Raw genomic sequence first — 13,700 nt, 5'->3', positions numbered from 1 at the left:
TTTTGGTCATTTCGATAATTTTGGTAATTTTGGTAATTTTGGTCATTTTGGTCGATTTGGTCGTTTTGGCAATTTTGGTCATTTTGGTCATTTTGGTCAATTTGGTCATTTTGGTCATTTGGATCATTTTGATCATTTTTGTCATTTTGGTCATTTTGGTCATTTTGGTCATTTTGGTCATTTTGGTCATTTTGGTCATTTTGGTTATTTTGGTAATTTTGGTCATTTTGGTAATTTTAGTCATTTTGGTCATTTTGGTAATTTTGGTAATTTTGGTTATTTTGGTAATTTTGGTCGTTTTGGTCATTTTGGTCATTTTGATCATTTTGATCATTTTGATCATTTGATCATTTTGGTCATTTTGGTCATTTTGGTCATTTTGGTCATTTTGGTCATTTTGGTCATTTTGGTCATTTTGGTCATTTCGATAATTTTGGTTATTTTGGTCATTTCGATAATTTTGGTAATTTTGGTAATTTTGGTCATTTTGGTCGATTTGGTCGTTTTGGCAATTTTGGTCATTTTGGTCATTTTGGTCATTTTGGTCATTTGGTCATTTTGGTCATTTTGGTCATTTTGGTCATTTTGGTCATTTTGGTCATTTTGGTCATTTTGGTCATTTTGGTCATTTTGGTCATTTTGGATAATTTGGTCATTTTGGTAATTGTGATCATTTTGGTAATTTTGATCATTTTGGTCATTTTGGTCATTTTGGTCATTTTGGTCATTTTGGTCATTTTGATCATTTTGGTCATTTTGGTCATTTTGGTCATTTTGGTCATTTTGGTCATTTTGGTCATTTTGGTCATTTTGGTCATTTTGGTCATTTTGGTCATTTCGATAATTTTGGTTATTTTGGTCATTTCGATAATTTTGGTAATTTTGGTAATTTTGGTCATTTTGGTCGATTTGGTCGTTTTGGCAATTTTGGTCATTTTGGTCATTTTGGTCATTATGGTCATTTTGGTCATTTTGGTCATTTTGGTCATTTTGGTCATTTTGGTCATTTTGGTCATTTTGGTTATTTTGGTAATTTTGGTCATTTTGGTAATTTTGGTCATTTTGGTAATTTTGGTAATTTTGGTAATTTTAGTCATTTTGGTCATTTTGGTAATTTTGGTAATTTTGGTAATTTTTGTCTTTTTCGTCATTTTGGTCTTTTTCGTCATTTTGGTCATTTTGGTCATTTTGGTTATTTTGGTCTTTTTGGTCTTTTTGGTCATTTTGGTCATTTTGGTCATTTTGGTCATTTTGGTCATTTTGGTCATTTTGGTCATTTTGGTCATTTTGGTCTTTTTGGTCTTTTTGGTCTTTTTGGTCATTTTGGTCATTTTGATCATTTTGGTCATTTTGGTCATTTTGGTCATTTTGGTCATTTTGGTCATTTTGGACATTTTGGTCATTTTGGTCATTTTGGTCATTTTGGTCATTTTGGTCATTTTGGTCATTTTGGTCATTTTGGTCATTTTGGTCATTTTGGTCATTTTGGTCATTTTGGTAATTTTAATCATTTTGGTCATTTTGTTCATTTTGTTCATTTAGGTTATTTTGGTCATTTTGATTTGAGTGCTTGGTGCAGTGGAGGCTCGCGGTCGTTAGATACCTTTTTTTTCTTTGTTCCTTTTGGTTATTTCACCTTTGTTTTTGCAACGATTTATTCTCAATGAAAATTGCGAGTTTTTAGTTTTCAACTTTGAATGAGATGTAAAACAAAAATCACAAAACAACCAGGAATAGAAAAAAATCAAATCGTAATTTCACGCTTGTCAATTTTGTTGAATGAAAGTTTTATCTAACTTAAATATTTGTAAATACTTGGTCAAAATTTATAATAAAATAATGAAAATCGTTTGATTCAATACAACAATTATGAAGATCTGGCTATGTTTATGGCGCTTTTTAGAATGTTAGCGACGAATAGATGGATTGATTTCTTCATTTTTATTTGGAAGGTTTATTTATATAGCTTCAAGAATCATTCAATAAAAATACTCGTAAATTACTGCACTCCTCCTTGCCGTTCCAAACTAATTAGGTGCCACATTTATCACGAAACCACTGCTTTCGTCTTGTGTTACAACTTGTTTCCTCTCACCGGGAATGATCAAACAAATCAACTTGTGATTTTACGAGGTAATAATACTGCGATTTTAGTGTGAACTAATAACCATCTTCGAGCCACCCAAAAACACCCAATGAACCCGGCTGCGGCAGCAGCGAGTGTTCCGATATGAGAATTTATGACAAATATCAGGTTAAATAGCCTTAGATAGGTCATCCCGGCCATCAAAAGCCAATCAGAACCGAAATGTGCGAGAGCGGAAACATTAAACCAACACACCAATCATTCTGGAAAACGCTCACCGGTGGAATCGACAGCCAGTGAAAAGTGTCCCCAGGGGCAGCGACGACCCATACGGTGGTCATCCGAAGCGAGAAGATTTACATCATCGCAGCTGGGTTAACGGCGGGTGGGCACACGCCATGCTGGGACCAGTGAGTTACTGGTTTTTTCCCTCTATCTTTCTTTTCTATTTCACATTTTATTGGATGCTACGCGCGCGCGACAAGTCCACCCACGTGGCCATATTTGACCCGTGCGGACCAACGAAAAAAACTATCGGACGCAACGTTCATATCACCGAGAGAAAACTTGTGCTCGAAAACAATCATAAAACAACCATTAGCGACCGAGACCTGGAATTTGACGAAGAAAAAATCACGGAGATTTGTGTGTCTGTCAAAAACTGTCAGCAGCAAACAGGTCACCTAACAAAAAGTGGTCCAAACTGACGGAAGCTGGAATACCGAGAAGTCGCGGTGGTGTGAAAATTGCTCTGAGGATTAGTTTGTTTTTGGCAGCTCATGCGCAGCAGTTGTCCAACTCCCTTGAGGAAGCTTTTGTTGTGGCCGCTCGGCGTAAAATTTCAACATCAAGCAGCAATTTAATCTCCGAATGTGAAAAATGCCAAACCGTTTGCAAAAAAAACGTTCAAGTGGTATCCATTCTTGAATATTTTCAAATCCCTTTCTTTTCCTTAAACAGAAACCCCATCTCTAATTGAATCAAAATTTCATTTTTATTTGCACAACCTCAAACACCACAGCCCAATTCAATTTACACGTTTTCCCGTCATTTATCTCTCTCATATATTGCACCCAATTTCCTCCAGACATTTATTTCAATTTGCCAGAATGGAGGGGTCGAGAGTGTCTATACACAGCACTTCTTCAGTAGCAATAGCAGCAATAAACGCCCCACCATCAGGGTAGGTAAACCATCACCATCGCACTATCATTGATGCATATTTCGGTGCGTTCCTCGTCTCTTAAAATTTCTCTGCTCTTTCACAGCCGAGTGATGGTCGGCTTGCTATCGCGAATATCGAAAGCCCATCACAGCGACGAGAAATACCCTCTCGCTGGCTCCGATGGAACTATCGTTCCAACCGGAGAGGCACGCACACGAAATTGCTGTATACATACACTGGAGCTCACGCACACAAATAAACTCATTTCTACAGAGCTTACGGGCGAGAGAATTTCACGATTGCTCTTTCTCTTGCTTTTTGAGCGAGGGGACTGGCTGTGTGAGAGATTTTTTTCCGTCTTACGCATCGGTTTGTTCGTTGCTTGCTATTTCATCGGCGTCGTTTTCGCTTCGCTCTCTTGATGCAGTTTTGGGAGAACGCCAAAAATTTGATGATTTGAGCGAGGGACGATATCTAAAAGCCCTCGCCATCGGCGAGGAAACGAGTAAATACCATCCCTGCCCACCATAAATCACCTGGGGGCTGATGGTGAATAACACCTCCCCCATTTAAGGCTTAAGCTTTCGTCAGGATTTCCATTCCATTGTGTGCCGTGGTGTAAAAAGTTGATCTTTATGAGAGCTTTTTCCAAACTGAATTGCTCCTGGCTCCACTTACTGGCGCCTGCAGGGGAAAAATTCCGTTTGACCTTCGTTCGGCAATGTTGGTATTGAAATTTTTACGACTCATTTCCATCGGATGCAGTTGCTCGCACCTTTTTCAGTCAACACCGGATCAAGTTACTCCGATACGCGCTGAACCAGTTTTACACACCAGTTAATCAATACAAGTTTGTTTTTATGTAGCGAAAGCGTCATATTGCACCATCCGACTCTGTTGTGAGCGCTCAAAATTTGATAACCAACAAAAAAGTTGTTGTTGCTTTTTCCTGGCACTTTGTATGCGATGCTGCTGCTGCACCCAACACGTGCCGGCGATGCTGCTGTCCATAAAGCATAAAGTTGGGGAGGGTGCAGAGGGAAAAACCTGACTGTAAATTGAGTGGGTGGGCGCTGCCATGTGTGAATCTTGTAATCCACTGCCATTCGAATTTGACTGTCGTGAAATTGGGTGGATTTGGAAATAAGTGAGTAGATTTAGTGACAAACAATTAACACATTTGTTTATTTAGCTTACTGAATTTATTTGTCGATTATTCCACAAAATTTTGTAAATTATTGCTGTACATCCGAGTGCTGCAGGATCCAATCCTTGAAATAAGTCACGCGGGCAAATACCGAAGGAGTTCCAAGGGTACAACCGTAACCGTTTCCAAACGAGACAATACCGACCTGTATACTGCTTCCAGCATCTACAACAGTGAGAGGACCACCGGAATCGCCATTGCACGCCGACCGACCATCAACACCATCCAGACAGACGTTCTGGGCCTCGATAATTTCCGGCCATTGCCAATAGTCCAGGCATTCCTGCTGACTCATGATCGGATTGGAAGTGAATCTGAGGACATTAGAAGTAGAACCACTTTCCGTCCTTCCATGACCGGAAACGGTTCCAGTCGCTCCGGCAAACTGACGATAATCTCCTGTAGCAGGAAGACGCACTGCCTTAACGCGATCGTTTAACGTTAAGGGACTGTTCAAGCGAATGGTGGCCACATCATTTCGCACAATCTCCGGGTTGTACCCTGAATGATACTGAATTCCACTCAGTCCAAAAGCGATCCTTTGTTGAGATGGTTCATAAGTCGCATAATTGTGGGCTCCCACGATGACAGTTCCTCCAGTAGCATCAACGACGCAGTGAGCAGCAGTCAGAATGTAGTTCTTGGACAGAATTGATCCTCCACACAGAGCAGTGCCTCCCGGTACGGAGATCAGAACAACGGCCTGGTACGGAAACTGGCCCGGAGTAGCTTCCTGGCCGAACGTGACTCTTCGATCCGGTTGCAGTTTACGCAGATATTGCAGCTTTGCCGGAAGGCGAGCCCAGTAGTGATCAAAGTCCTCGATTGGCCGGACCTGGGACCAATCGATATCGATCCACTCCGCGCTGGCAAGCGCCAAAACAGCAACAAAAATAATCAAACTCTTCATATTCGAGCAGGTGAACTGGACTGTTTCTAAGAATCAATGGGCAGCCTTTTATATGCCTGATGAATAAAAGATAATTGCCGTTATCGTGCCGGATTTATTGATACAGGAAATCTTAATAATGATTTATAACAAACGGTCCCTTATCACTTTGCTCTAGTTGGGCGTTGAACATCATTATGGGCCGTGCAAAATATCAGCCAGTCGGACCCAAGACCTTTCCCAACTTGGTTTAAGCTTATCAATGGATTAAAATCCCAGTTGCTAAGGTACCCAAAACACAAACAATAACCTGATAGGTACAACGTCCAATAAAAATTGAAAACTTTACTTAAATCAACAATTCTATCAAATTGATGCATTCATTCTTGTAATATCAAAGTACTGTCATCAGGGATGACATTTGGTCTGAGGGTTGAAATTGGGTCATAAAAATTTCATCATTTTTGTATGACCCAATCTCATCCCCCAGACCCAATGTCACCCCTGATGACGGTAGGATAGATGTTCTAGCAAGAGAGAACACAAAAAATAATGATAGTCATATTTGTTTAAATCAGATTATGTTATTAATTTAAACATAACAAATAAACATCGATAAAAAAAAGCTCAAATCACAAAATTTATGGAAAAAAATGGGTACCGTCAGTGGGGGTGACATTGGGTCAAAGTATTTTTTCACGGATTTTACCATTTCTCAGGTACTTCTCAATGAAACTAAATTCTGTTAAAAGGGTTGTGCAAGGGACATCTTAAGAAGACTTTGCTGAAAAAATCTCGTTCCCAGAAAAAAATCTTGTCATTTTAGCAGCTGTCTAAAATTGAGATACGTTTTTGGCCAAAAATGACCTCTCGAAAAATCAACTTTTTAAATTTTTTGTTGGAATAGATCAAAAGGTACCCAAATGTTTGAAAATCTCTACTTCAAACATTTTAGCACATCAATATGATTCCCTCGAACCAAAAACACTGTTGGATGACTTGTTTTTACCATCATTTTAGTTTCATTTTACCCAATGTGACCCCCTCTAAGCGGTGAGATTGGGTCAATATTCAAAATATTCTCATTTAAGGTAGTGTTCATCAAAATCCACCATATTTTGGGAAAATGTTAGTAAACTATCTAAGAACAAATCTACGTTGAAAGATGTTCGATGTTATTTAAATTGTTATTTTTTTATTAAGAAATTATGAGAGGTGTAACATTTTTTGACCCATTGTCACCCCCACTGACGGTAGCAAAAAAAACTATGTTCTCAAATAAAAAAAATCAAATTTATTAAAAAGTTCAAGTTGATAAAAACATTATTTGAACGAATACACCGACCAACAAAATTTCTAATCCTCCATACAAACTTTGGAGAAAAACAATTCGGCCCTGTCTAAATATTTTTGAAGAATTAAAAATGCCCGTGTTTCTGGGGACCCCAAACTTCAAGCTTCCCCTCAAGTTTAGCCTGCGCAGTCATTTTTATCTTTTTTGTTGGTCAGTGTTATCCATAATCAATATGTAACCATTTTGTTGCGACGATTGATGTTTCGGAGGGTCTTTTTAGCAAAACTCCTTTTTTTAGATGGTGTTATAGCTGAAAGCTGCAATTAGGATTTAATTGTAATAATTTTCACAAATGTTCGGTCGGGTTACTTACAATTTAGTCTCCTAGTTTAATTCAAATCGCAACAGACAACTTTTGAAATTGTAGGCTTCTTAGAGCGTTTTAATTTCCTTAATCTAAGATAATTTTAATTAGCAAAATAAGCACAAATAATTCAATAAATTTCTTACCAAAAGGGCAATCAGTTTAATTCCTTAGGTATCTGATTGAGGACTGATAATGGGAAAACAAAATTCTTCTCTATCTCTACTCTACGTCTACGGTCAACTACTGTGTCAGCGTGACGGTTCTATTCTATAGTCTTTTTTGAGTTTGTCGCGTTTGGCCAATGATTCGAGGGGTACGGTCGGCACAGTCAGCGCAGTCGGCACGGTGTGCTCGCAACATCCTCCCCCACGTGTCGCATGATGATCTGCACCAGAATCCTCAGCGTCACCAACGTCCAGCAGAGCCAACTTGACGGCTGCTCGCTCTCGCAACAGACCCTTCGATGTCTGTACATCCGCCCGACGTACTCTGCCGTCCTTACCAGGATACGTCCTTGCAACGCGTCCTCTCAACCACCCGTTCCGATGTCCTTCGTCCACAACAAGCACGATATCGCCCTCCTTGATTGGTCTCACCTCTTCGAACCATTTAGTCCTTCTCGCGATCGTCGGCAGGTATTCCTTCACCCAGCGGCACCAGAACTCGTCCAGTGCGTGCTGAATACTGTTCCAGCTGTTCTTGATGGCCGCGCCTACGCCCACCCGATCCTTGACGGCCTGCTGAACGCCGCTCGAACTCAGCATAAGAAAATGGTTGGGGTCAAGGACTCGCTGTCTGCGCTCTCCAGCGGCACGAAAGTCAGGGGGCGCGAGTTTACCATATGCTCCGCTTCCGCTAGTAGGGTGACCAGCGACTCCTCATCCAGCTTGCGTTCCACCGGGATTACGCCCAGTGCAGCCTTCACGGATCTTACCATTCGTTCCCAGCAGCCACCCATGTGCGGCGCGGCCGGTGGGTTGAATCGCCACTGGGTGTGGATGTCGGTGAATGTACTGCTGAGTTCATTGTGGTTGACCTTGGCTAATTCCTTCAACAGCTCTCCGCTGGCTCCTTGGAAATTCGTACCGTTGTCCGAGTATATCTCCTGCGGCGCTCCACGTCGCGCGATGAACCGGCGGATTGCCTTCTTGCACGAGTCCGTTGACAAGCTCGCGACGAGCTCCAGGTGAACTGCGCGGATCGTCAAGCAGGTGAAAAGCGCCACCCAGCGTTTCGCAGCACTGCGTCCAACCTTGATCAGGACCGGGCCGAAGTAGTCCACGCCCGTGAACGTGAACGGGCGCACGAAAGGGGACAACCTCACACGTGGAAGGGGTGCCATCATGGGTGCCACCGCGATGGCCTTTTTTATGCGGCAGAAACAGCACTTGTTTGCCACCTGCCGGATCAGGACCCGCAGCTTTGGGATGTTGAACTTCTGCCGGATCTCGTTGACCACCGTCTCGTTGTTTGCATGGCGAAACCTTCGGTGGTAGGAGTCCACGAGCAGCCAGGTCACGTGATGTTTGTTTGGGAGGATCACGGGAAACTTGGCGTCGAACGCGGCGAACTCGGCGGCCTCCAAGCGACTTCCAGCTCGAAGCACTCCGCTGTCGTCCAGCAGAGGGGACAACTTCAAAATGCTGCTCGACGTCTCCAAACACTCCCGTTTCTCGGCTGGCACTAGCAGGTTCTGGTTCAGCGTGGCGACCTCGTCCGGATAAGCGTCGGATTGAGCCAAGCGCCACAGGCTTCGTTCTGCTTTCTGCAGCTCCTCACGTGTCAGCGCGCCCGGACAGGTTTCCTGCTTCAGCTTTAGTCTGCGCGCGAGAAAGCGATGAACGTAGGCGACCATCCTCAGCAGGCGTTCCCATCGCGAAAACAGCTCCAGTCGAATGATGGGCATGACCACGAAGTGGCTGAACATGAACGCTGACCTGAGTTCTTCCGTCGCCTCAACCCGCTCGAGGCAGTCTTCGGGCCAGTCTTCTTCCTGATCGTAAATGAACTTGTGGCAGACGTAAACTTGCGCGTCGGGGTCGAAAGTTGGTCCCTTTTTACCCCACTTCGTAGCTTCGTCAGCGACGTTCATGCGCGATGGACAGTATCTCCACTCGGCGGCCTTGGACAGTGACAGGATCTCGTTGACCCGGAACGCCACATACGGGCGAAATCGGCGGACCGTCCGTCTTCGAACATCAAGGTGTGCCCGATGTGCGACAGGTTCTTGTAGCAAAACTCCGTTTTACGGTGATGTAGCTAAAAGCTAAAAATGTAAGTAGCTGGTGAATTTTATCTTGAAAATGCTACAACTAAAATACATTTTTAGCTTTTAGCTACATCACCGTAAAACGGAGTTTTGCTACAAGAACCTCCGAAAATCTTGTCTGTCGCAACAGAAACTAAAAGATTTCACTGCAAATTATGGCCTCAAATCCCCGCGCGGTGATCGTTCAACAGACCCGCTCAATGACGCGAGCAGCTGAATCTAACCTCCAAATCGGAGGCGCTCAGGATGATGCTGGGAAACTGGTTGAGCCGTCGATCATAGAACCCGAGCGAGGAGAAGGGCATGATTGTGCTGGCTGTACCAGGCCGAACAAAGTCGAGCTGTACATGGTGCGGTGTGAAAAGTGCGAACAATACTTCCACTTGTCGTTCGGGAACGTCTCCGCTGCAACCGTAAACCAGCCGCCGTTTGTGTGCCGTACCTGCGTGCCTCTAAGGCCGAGGTCTGTCCGTTCGTCTGGATCGCATGCTAGCAGTATTAGTTCGGCACTAATTGCCATGGAACTGCAGCAAATGGAAGAGCAGCACCGGATCCAGGAAGCGATAATGAAGGAGAAAATCGCACAGCTGGAACGACAGCATCTGTACAGATCGAAGAAGAATGCGCTTCTTCGACAGCTGGAAGAAGAAGACGAGAAACGTGAAGTCCATAGCAGCGACAGCCGTGCATCAACTAGCAGGGTAGAGGTGTGGATCAAATCGCAGACTGAGGCTGAGAATATCAGTCCAGGCATCAACCACGAGATGACCGAGTCTGGCAACCACATCCAGCCACTGATTGAGGCCAGTGCTGCAAATCTGCGCGTGGAACTAACGTTTTCTACGCTAACTTCGACAAACGCTTCGTCCAATGCCATGTCGAATGATTCCTCCTACGTTTCAGCACAACCGCCGGCCAGTCTCGAGGCTAACAGCGAAAAGGAGGTCGATGTGCCCAAGGTCCCTGATCCCACGCCAGCTGAAAGCCATTTCATTGAGTTACGAAAACACCTGGGGAAACCAAACACCGGTGCGATACAGAAGATCCTTAAAGTCACCTCGAACGCCTTCGAGGAGTGGCGAAGCAGCAGTAAGCGGAAGGATCTCGAGCAGATGCCAGCACACCTGAATGATGAAACCAAGAAAAGCGAGCAACACCTGCTTGTGCTTCAGCAATTTCAGCGCCAACGGGAGGAACAAGGTCGGCGCGAGGGTGACGACGAGACGAGGGAGGCGACGAAACCGACGGACCGTCCGTCTTCGAACATCAAGGTGTGCCCGATGTGCGACAACAGCGGCCATTTGGTGGCCAACTACTCGAAGTTCAGCAAACCTTGTCTCGACGACCGTTGGAAGCTGGTCAAGGAGAAAAGACTTTGTCGTCGCTGTCTGGTTGCCCACTCTCGCTGGCCGTGCAAAAGCGATCCCAGCGGAGTCCAAGGTTGCCAGAAGAAGCATCATCCGCTGCTCCACTACGAACAGGCACCCACGGAAGCGAAGCGCAGCGAGCTCGCAACGAGCGGCGTAGTCGCACTGAACCGTCAACCGACGACATCAACGTTGTTCCGTATGTTGCCCGTCACGTTGTACGGAAAGAAAGGGAAAGTAAACACGTTCGCCTTTCTCGATGACGGCTCGTCGGTGACACTCCTGGAGCGGAAGTTGGTGGCATCCCTTGGCCTGGAAGGAAAGCAAGCATCTCTGTGCATCTATTGGACATCCGGCATCAAGAAGAACTTCTCGGAGACGCGGGAGGTTAAGCTGGAGATTTCTGGCGCTGATCGTCCGCAGCGGTTCGTCGCGTCGAACGTGTACACGGTGGACAAGCTCGGACTTCCGGAACAAACGATGGACGCGACATCCATGGCGGAAGAGTTCGCGTATCTGCAGGACCTGCCGCTATCGAGCTTGCAGTCTGCGGTTCCCGGAATACTCATCGGTCTGAACAACATGCACTTGCTGGCAACACTGAAGCTGCGGGAAGGACGCAAAGGAGAACCGAACGCTACCAAAACGCGTCTCGGTTGGACGGTCTACGGGAGTATGCCGGTGGCTACACAGTCTTTCGCCCACCGCCAGTTCCACATCTCCGATGAACAAGCCGAAGTTGACCTGCACGAATACGTCAAGAGCTTCTTTGCGGTTGAAAGCCTCGGAGTCATGGCAGTACCGAGCGAGGAAAGCGTCGACGACCAGCGTGCCAACAAGATTCTGTCCGAAACTACCAAACGAGTCGAAGGTGGGCGGTTTGAAACTGGCCTTCTCTGGAAACAGGACTACGTGGAGTTTCCGGATAGCAGACCGATGGCGGAGAAGCGGATGAAGTGTTTGGAGCGACGCCTGGGACGAGATCCGGCACTGTACGATCAAGTACGAACGCAGATCGCGGACTTTCAGTCGAAAGGTTTCGCGCACAAGGCGACCGCTGCGGAACTGGACACTTTCGACCCTCGCCGGACCTGGTATGTACCCCTCGGAGTAGTACTGAACCCAAAAAAGCCCGGCAAAGTGCGTGTGATCTGGGACGCGGCTGCCAAGGTCGACGGCGTGTCCCTGAATACCATGCTGTTGAAGGGGCCCGACCTGTTGACGCCACTGCTGTCCGTGCTTTTCCAGTTCAGGGAGAGACAGGTCGCCATCTGCGCAGACATCGAAGCCATGTTTCACCAGGTGAAGATTCGGGAACCCGATCGCAGCGCGCAGCTGTTCCTGTGGAGGGATTCGCCGGACAAGCCGCTGGAAACCATGGTGACCGACGTCGCTATCTTTGGGGCGACGTGCTCCCCAGCCCACTCGCAGTACGTGAAAAATCTCAACGCTGACGAACACGAAGCAGATCACCCGAAGGCGGCAGCAGCAATTCGCAACAAGCACTACGTCGACGATTACCTCGAGAGTGTCGATACGGCGGACGAAGCAGTTGCGATGGCGCTAGAGGTAGCCGAGGTTCACGCGAAAGCCGGATTCCACATCCGGAACTGGATCTCGAACGACAAAACCGTGCTGGCGCGGATCGGAGCAGTCAACCCTACGACGGTCAATAACTTCGTGATCGAGAGGGAGAACGGATTCGAGCGTCTGCTGGGAATGGTGTGGCTGCCCGACGAAGACATGTTCTCGTTCGCACTGAGCCTGCGAGAGGACAACATGAAGCTGCTGACTGGAGAGGTGGTGCCGACGAAGACCCAGCTGCTGAGCATCGTGATGAGCATCTACGACCCGAACGGGTTAGTCGCCGTCTTCGTCATCCACGGAAAAATACTCGTGCAGGACGTGTGGCGATCTGGCGTCGGCTTGAAAGACAAAATCTCGGAGAAGCTCATCGGACGCTGGAAGCAGTGGATCGCGCTGCTGCGCAAAATCGAAACGGTGAGAGTTCCACGTTGCTATTTCAAGTATTACGAACCAGCCAGCCTGAATACGTTGCAACTCCACGTGTTTGTCGACGCCAGCGAGCAAGCTTACTCCGCGATGGCATACTTTCGGCTGGAGGATCGCGGCCAAGTCCGGTGCTCACTGGTGGCAACCAAAACGAAGGTCGCACCTCTACAGCCGCTTCCCATCCCACGACTAGAAGTTCAGTCGGGCGTAACTGGATCGCGTTTGCGGAAGACCATCGAGGACGGACACTCACTCTCTATTTCGAAGGTCATTTTCTGGTCGGACTCCAAGACGGCACTGCAGTGGATCAGGTCAACCGACCTCCGCCGATTTCGCCCGTATGTGGCGTTCCGGGTCAACGAGATCAAGTCACTGTCCAAGGCCGCCGAGTGGAGATACTGTCCATCGCGCATGAACGTCGCCGACGAAGCTACGAAGTGGGGTAAAAGGGGACCAACTTTCGACCCCGACGCGCAAGTTTACGTCTGCCACAAGTTCCTTTACGATCAGGAAGAAGACTGGCCCGAAGACTGCCTCGAGCGGTTTGAGGCGACGGAAGAACTCAGGCCAGCGTTCATGTTCAGCCACTTCGTGGTCAGGCCCATCATTCGACTGGAGCTGTTTTCGCGATGGGAACGCCTGCTGAGGATGGTCGCCTACGTTCATCGCTTTCTCGCGCGCAGACTGAAGCTGAAGCAGGAAACCTGTACGGGCGCCCTGACACGTGAGGAGCTGCAGAAAGCCGAACGAAGCCTGTGGCGCTTGGCTCAATCCGACGCTTATCCGGACGAGGTTGCCATGCTGAACCAGAACCTGCTAGTACAAGCCGAGAGTTGGGAGTGTCTGGAGACATCGAGCAGCATATTAAAGTGTCCCCTCTGCTGGACGACTGCGGAGTGCTTCGAGCTGGAAGTCGCTTGGAGGCCGCCGATCCTGTGCTCATTGTGGACAAAGGACATCGGAACGGGTAGCTGCGAGGACTCGTTGCAAGGACGTATCCTGGCAAGGATGGTAGTACGTCGGGTGGATGTACAGACATCGAA

The 13,700-nt window shown here is 46.7% G+C and overlaps 2 protein-coding genes across 3 annotated transcripts in view; both read right to left on the bottom strand.

Moving 5' to 3' along the window:
- Nucleotides 1–13,700, bottom strand: part of LOC6032897 (multiple epidermal growth factor-like domains protein 6) — a 128,100-nt gene that overhangs the window by 108,634 nt on the left and 5,766 nt on the right. The window lies entirely within an intron of this gene.
- On the bottom strand, nucleotides 4,418–5,386 carry LOC6032899 (brachyurin). Its single transcript, XM_001843372.2, has one exon. The coding sequence runs from the start codon at nucleotides 5,366–5,368 to the stop codon at nucleotides 4,487–4,489; it is 882 nt and encodes a 293-aa protein (XP_001843424.2). The 5' UTR covers nucleotides 5,369–5,386; the 3' UTR covers nucleotides 4,418–4,486.

Source organism: Culex quinquefasciatus, chromosome 3, assembly GCF_015732765.1.
Source record: "Culex quinquefasciatus strain JHB chromosome 3, VPISU_Cqui_1.0_pri_paternal, whole genome shotgun sequence".
Classification (NCBI taxonomy): domain Eukaryota; kingdom Metazoa; phylum Arthropoda; class Insecta; order Diptera; family Culicidae; genus Culex; species Culex quinquefasciatus.
The sequence above is the reverse complement of the archived record's forward strand: the minus strand, read 5'-3'. Positions and strand labels throughout refer to the sequence as shown.

Excerpts from the sequence above, each read along its gene's own strand:
- LOC6032899 (XM_001843372.2), bottom strand. The coding sequence starts at position 5,368 with ATGAAGAGTTTGATTATTTTTGTTGCTGTTTTGGCGCTTGCCAGCGCG.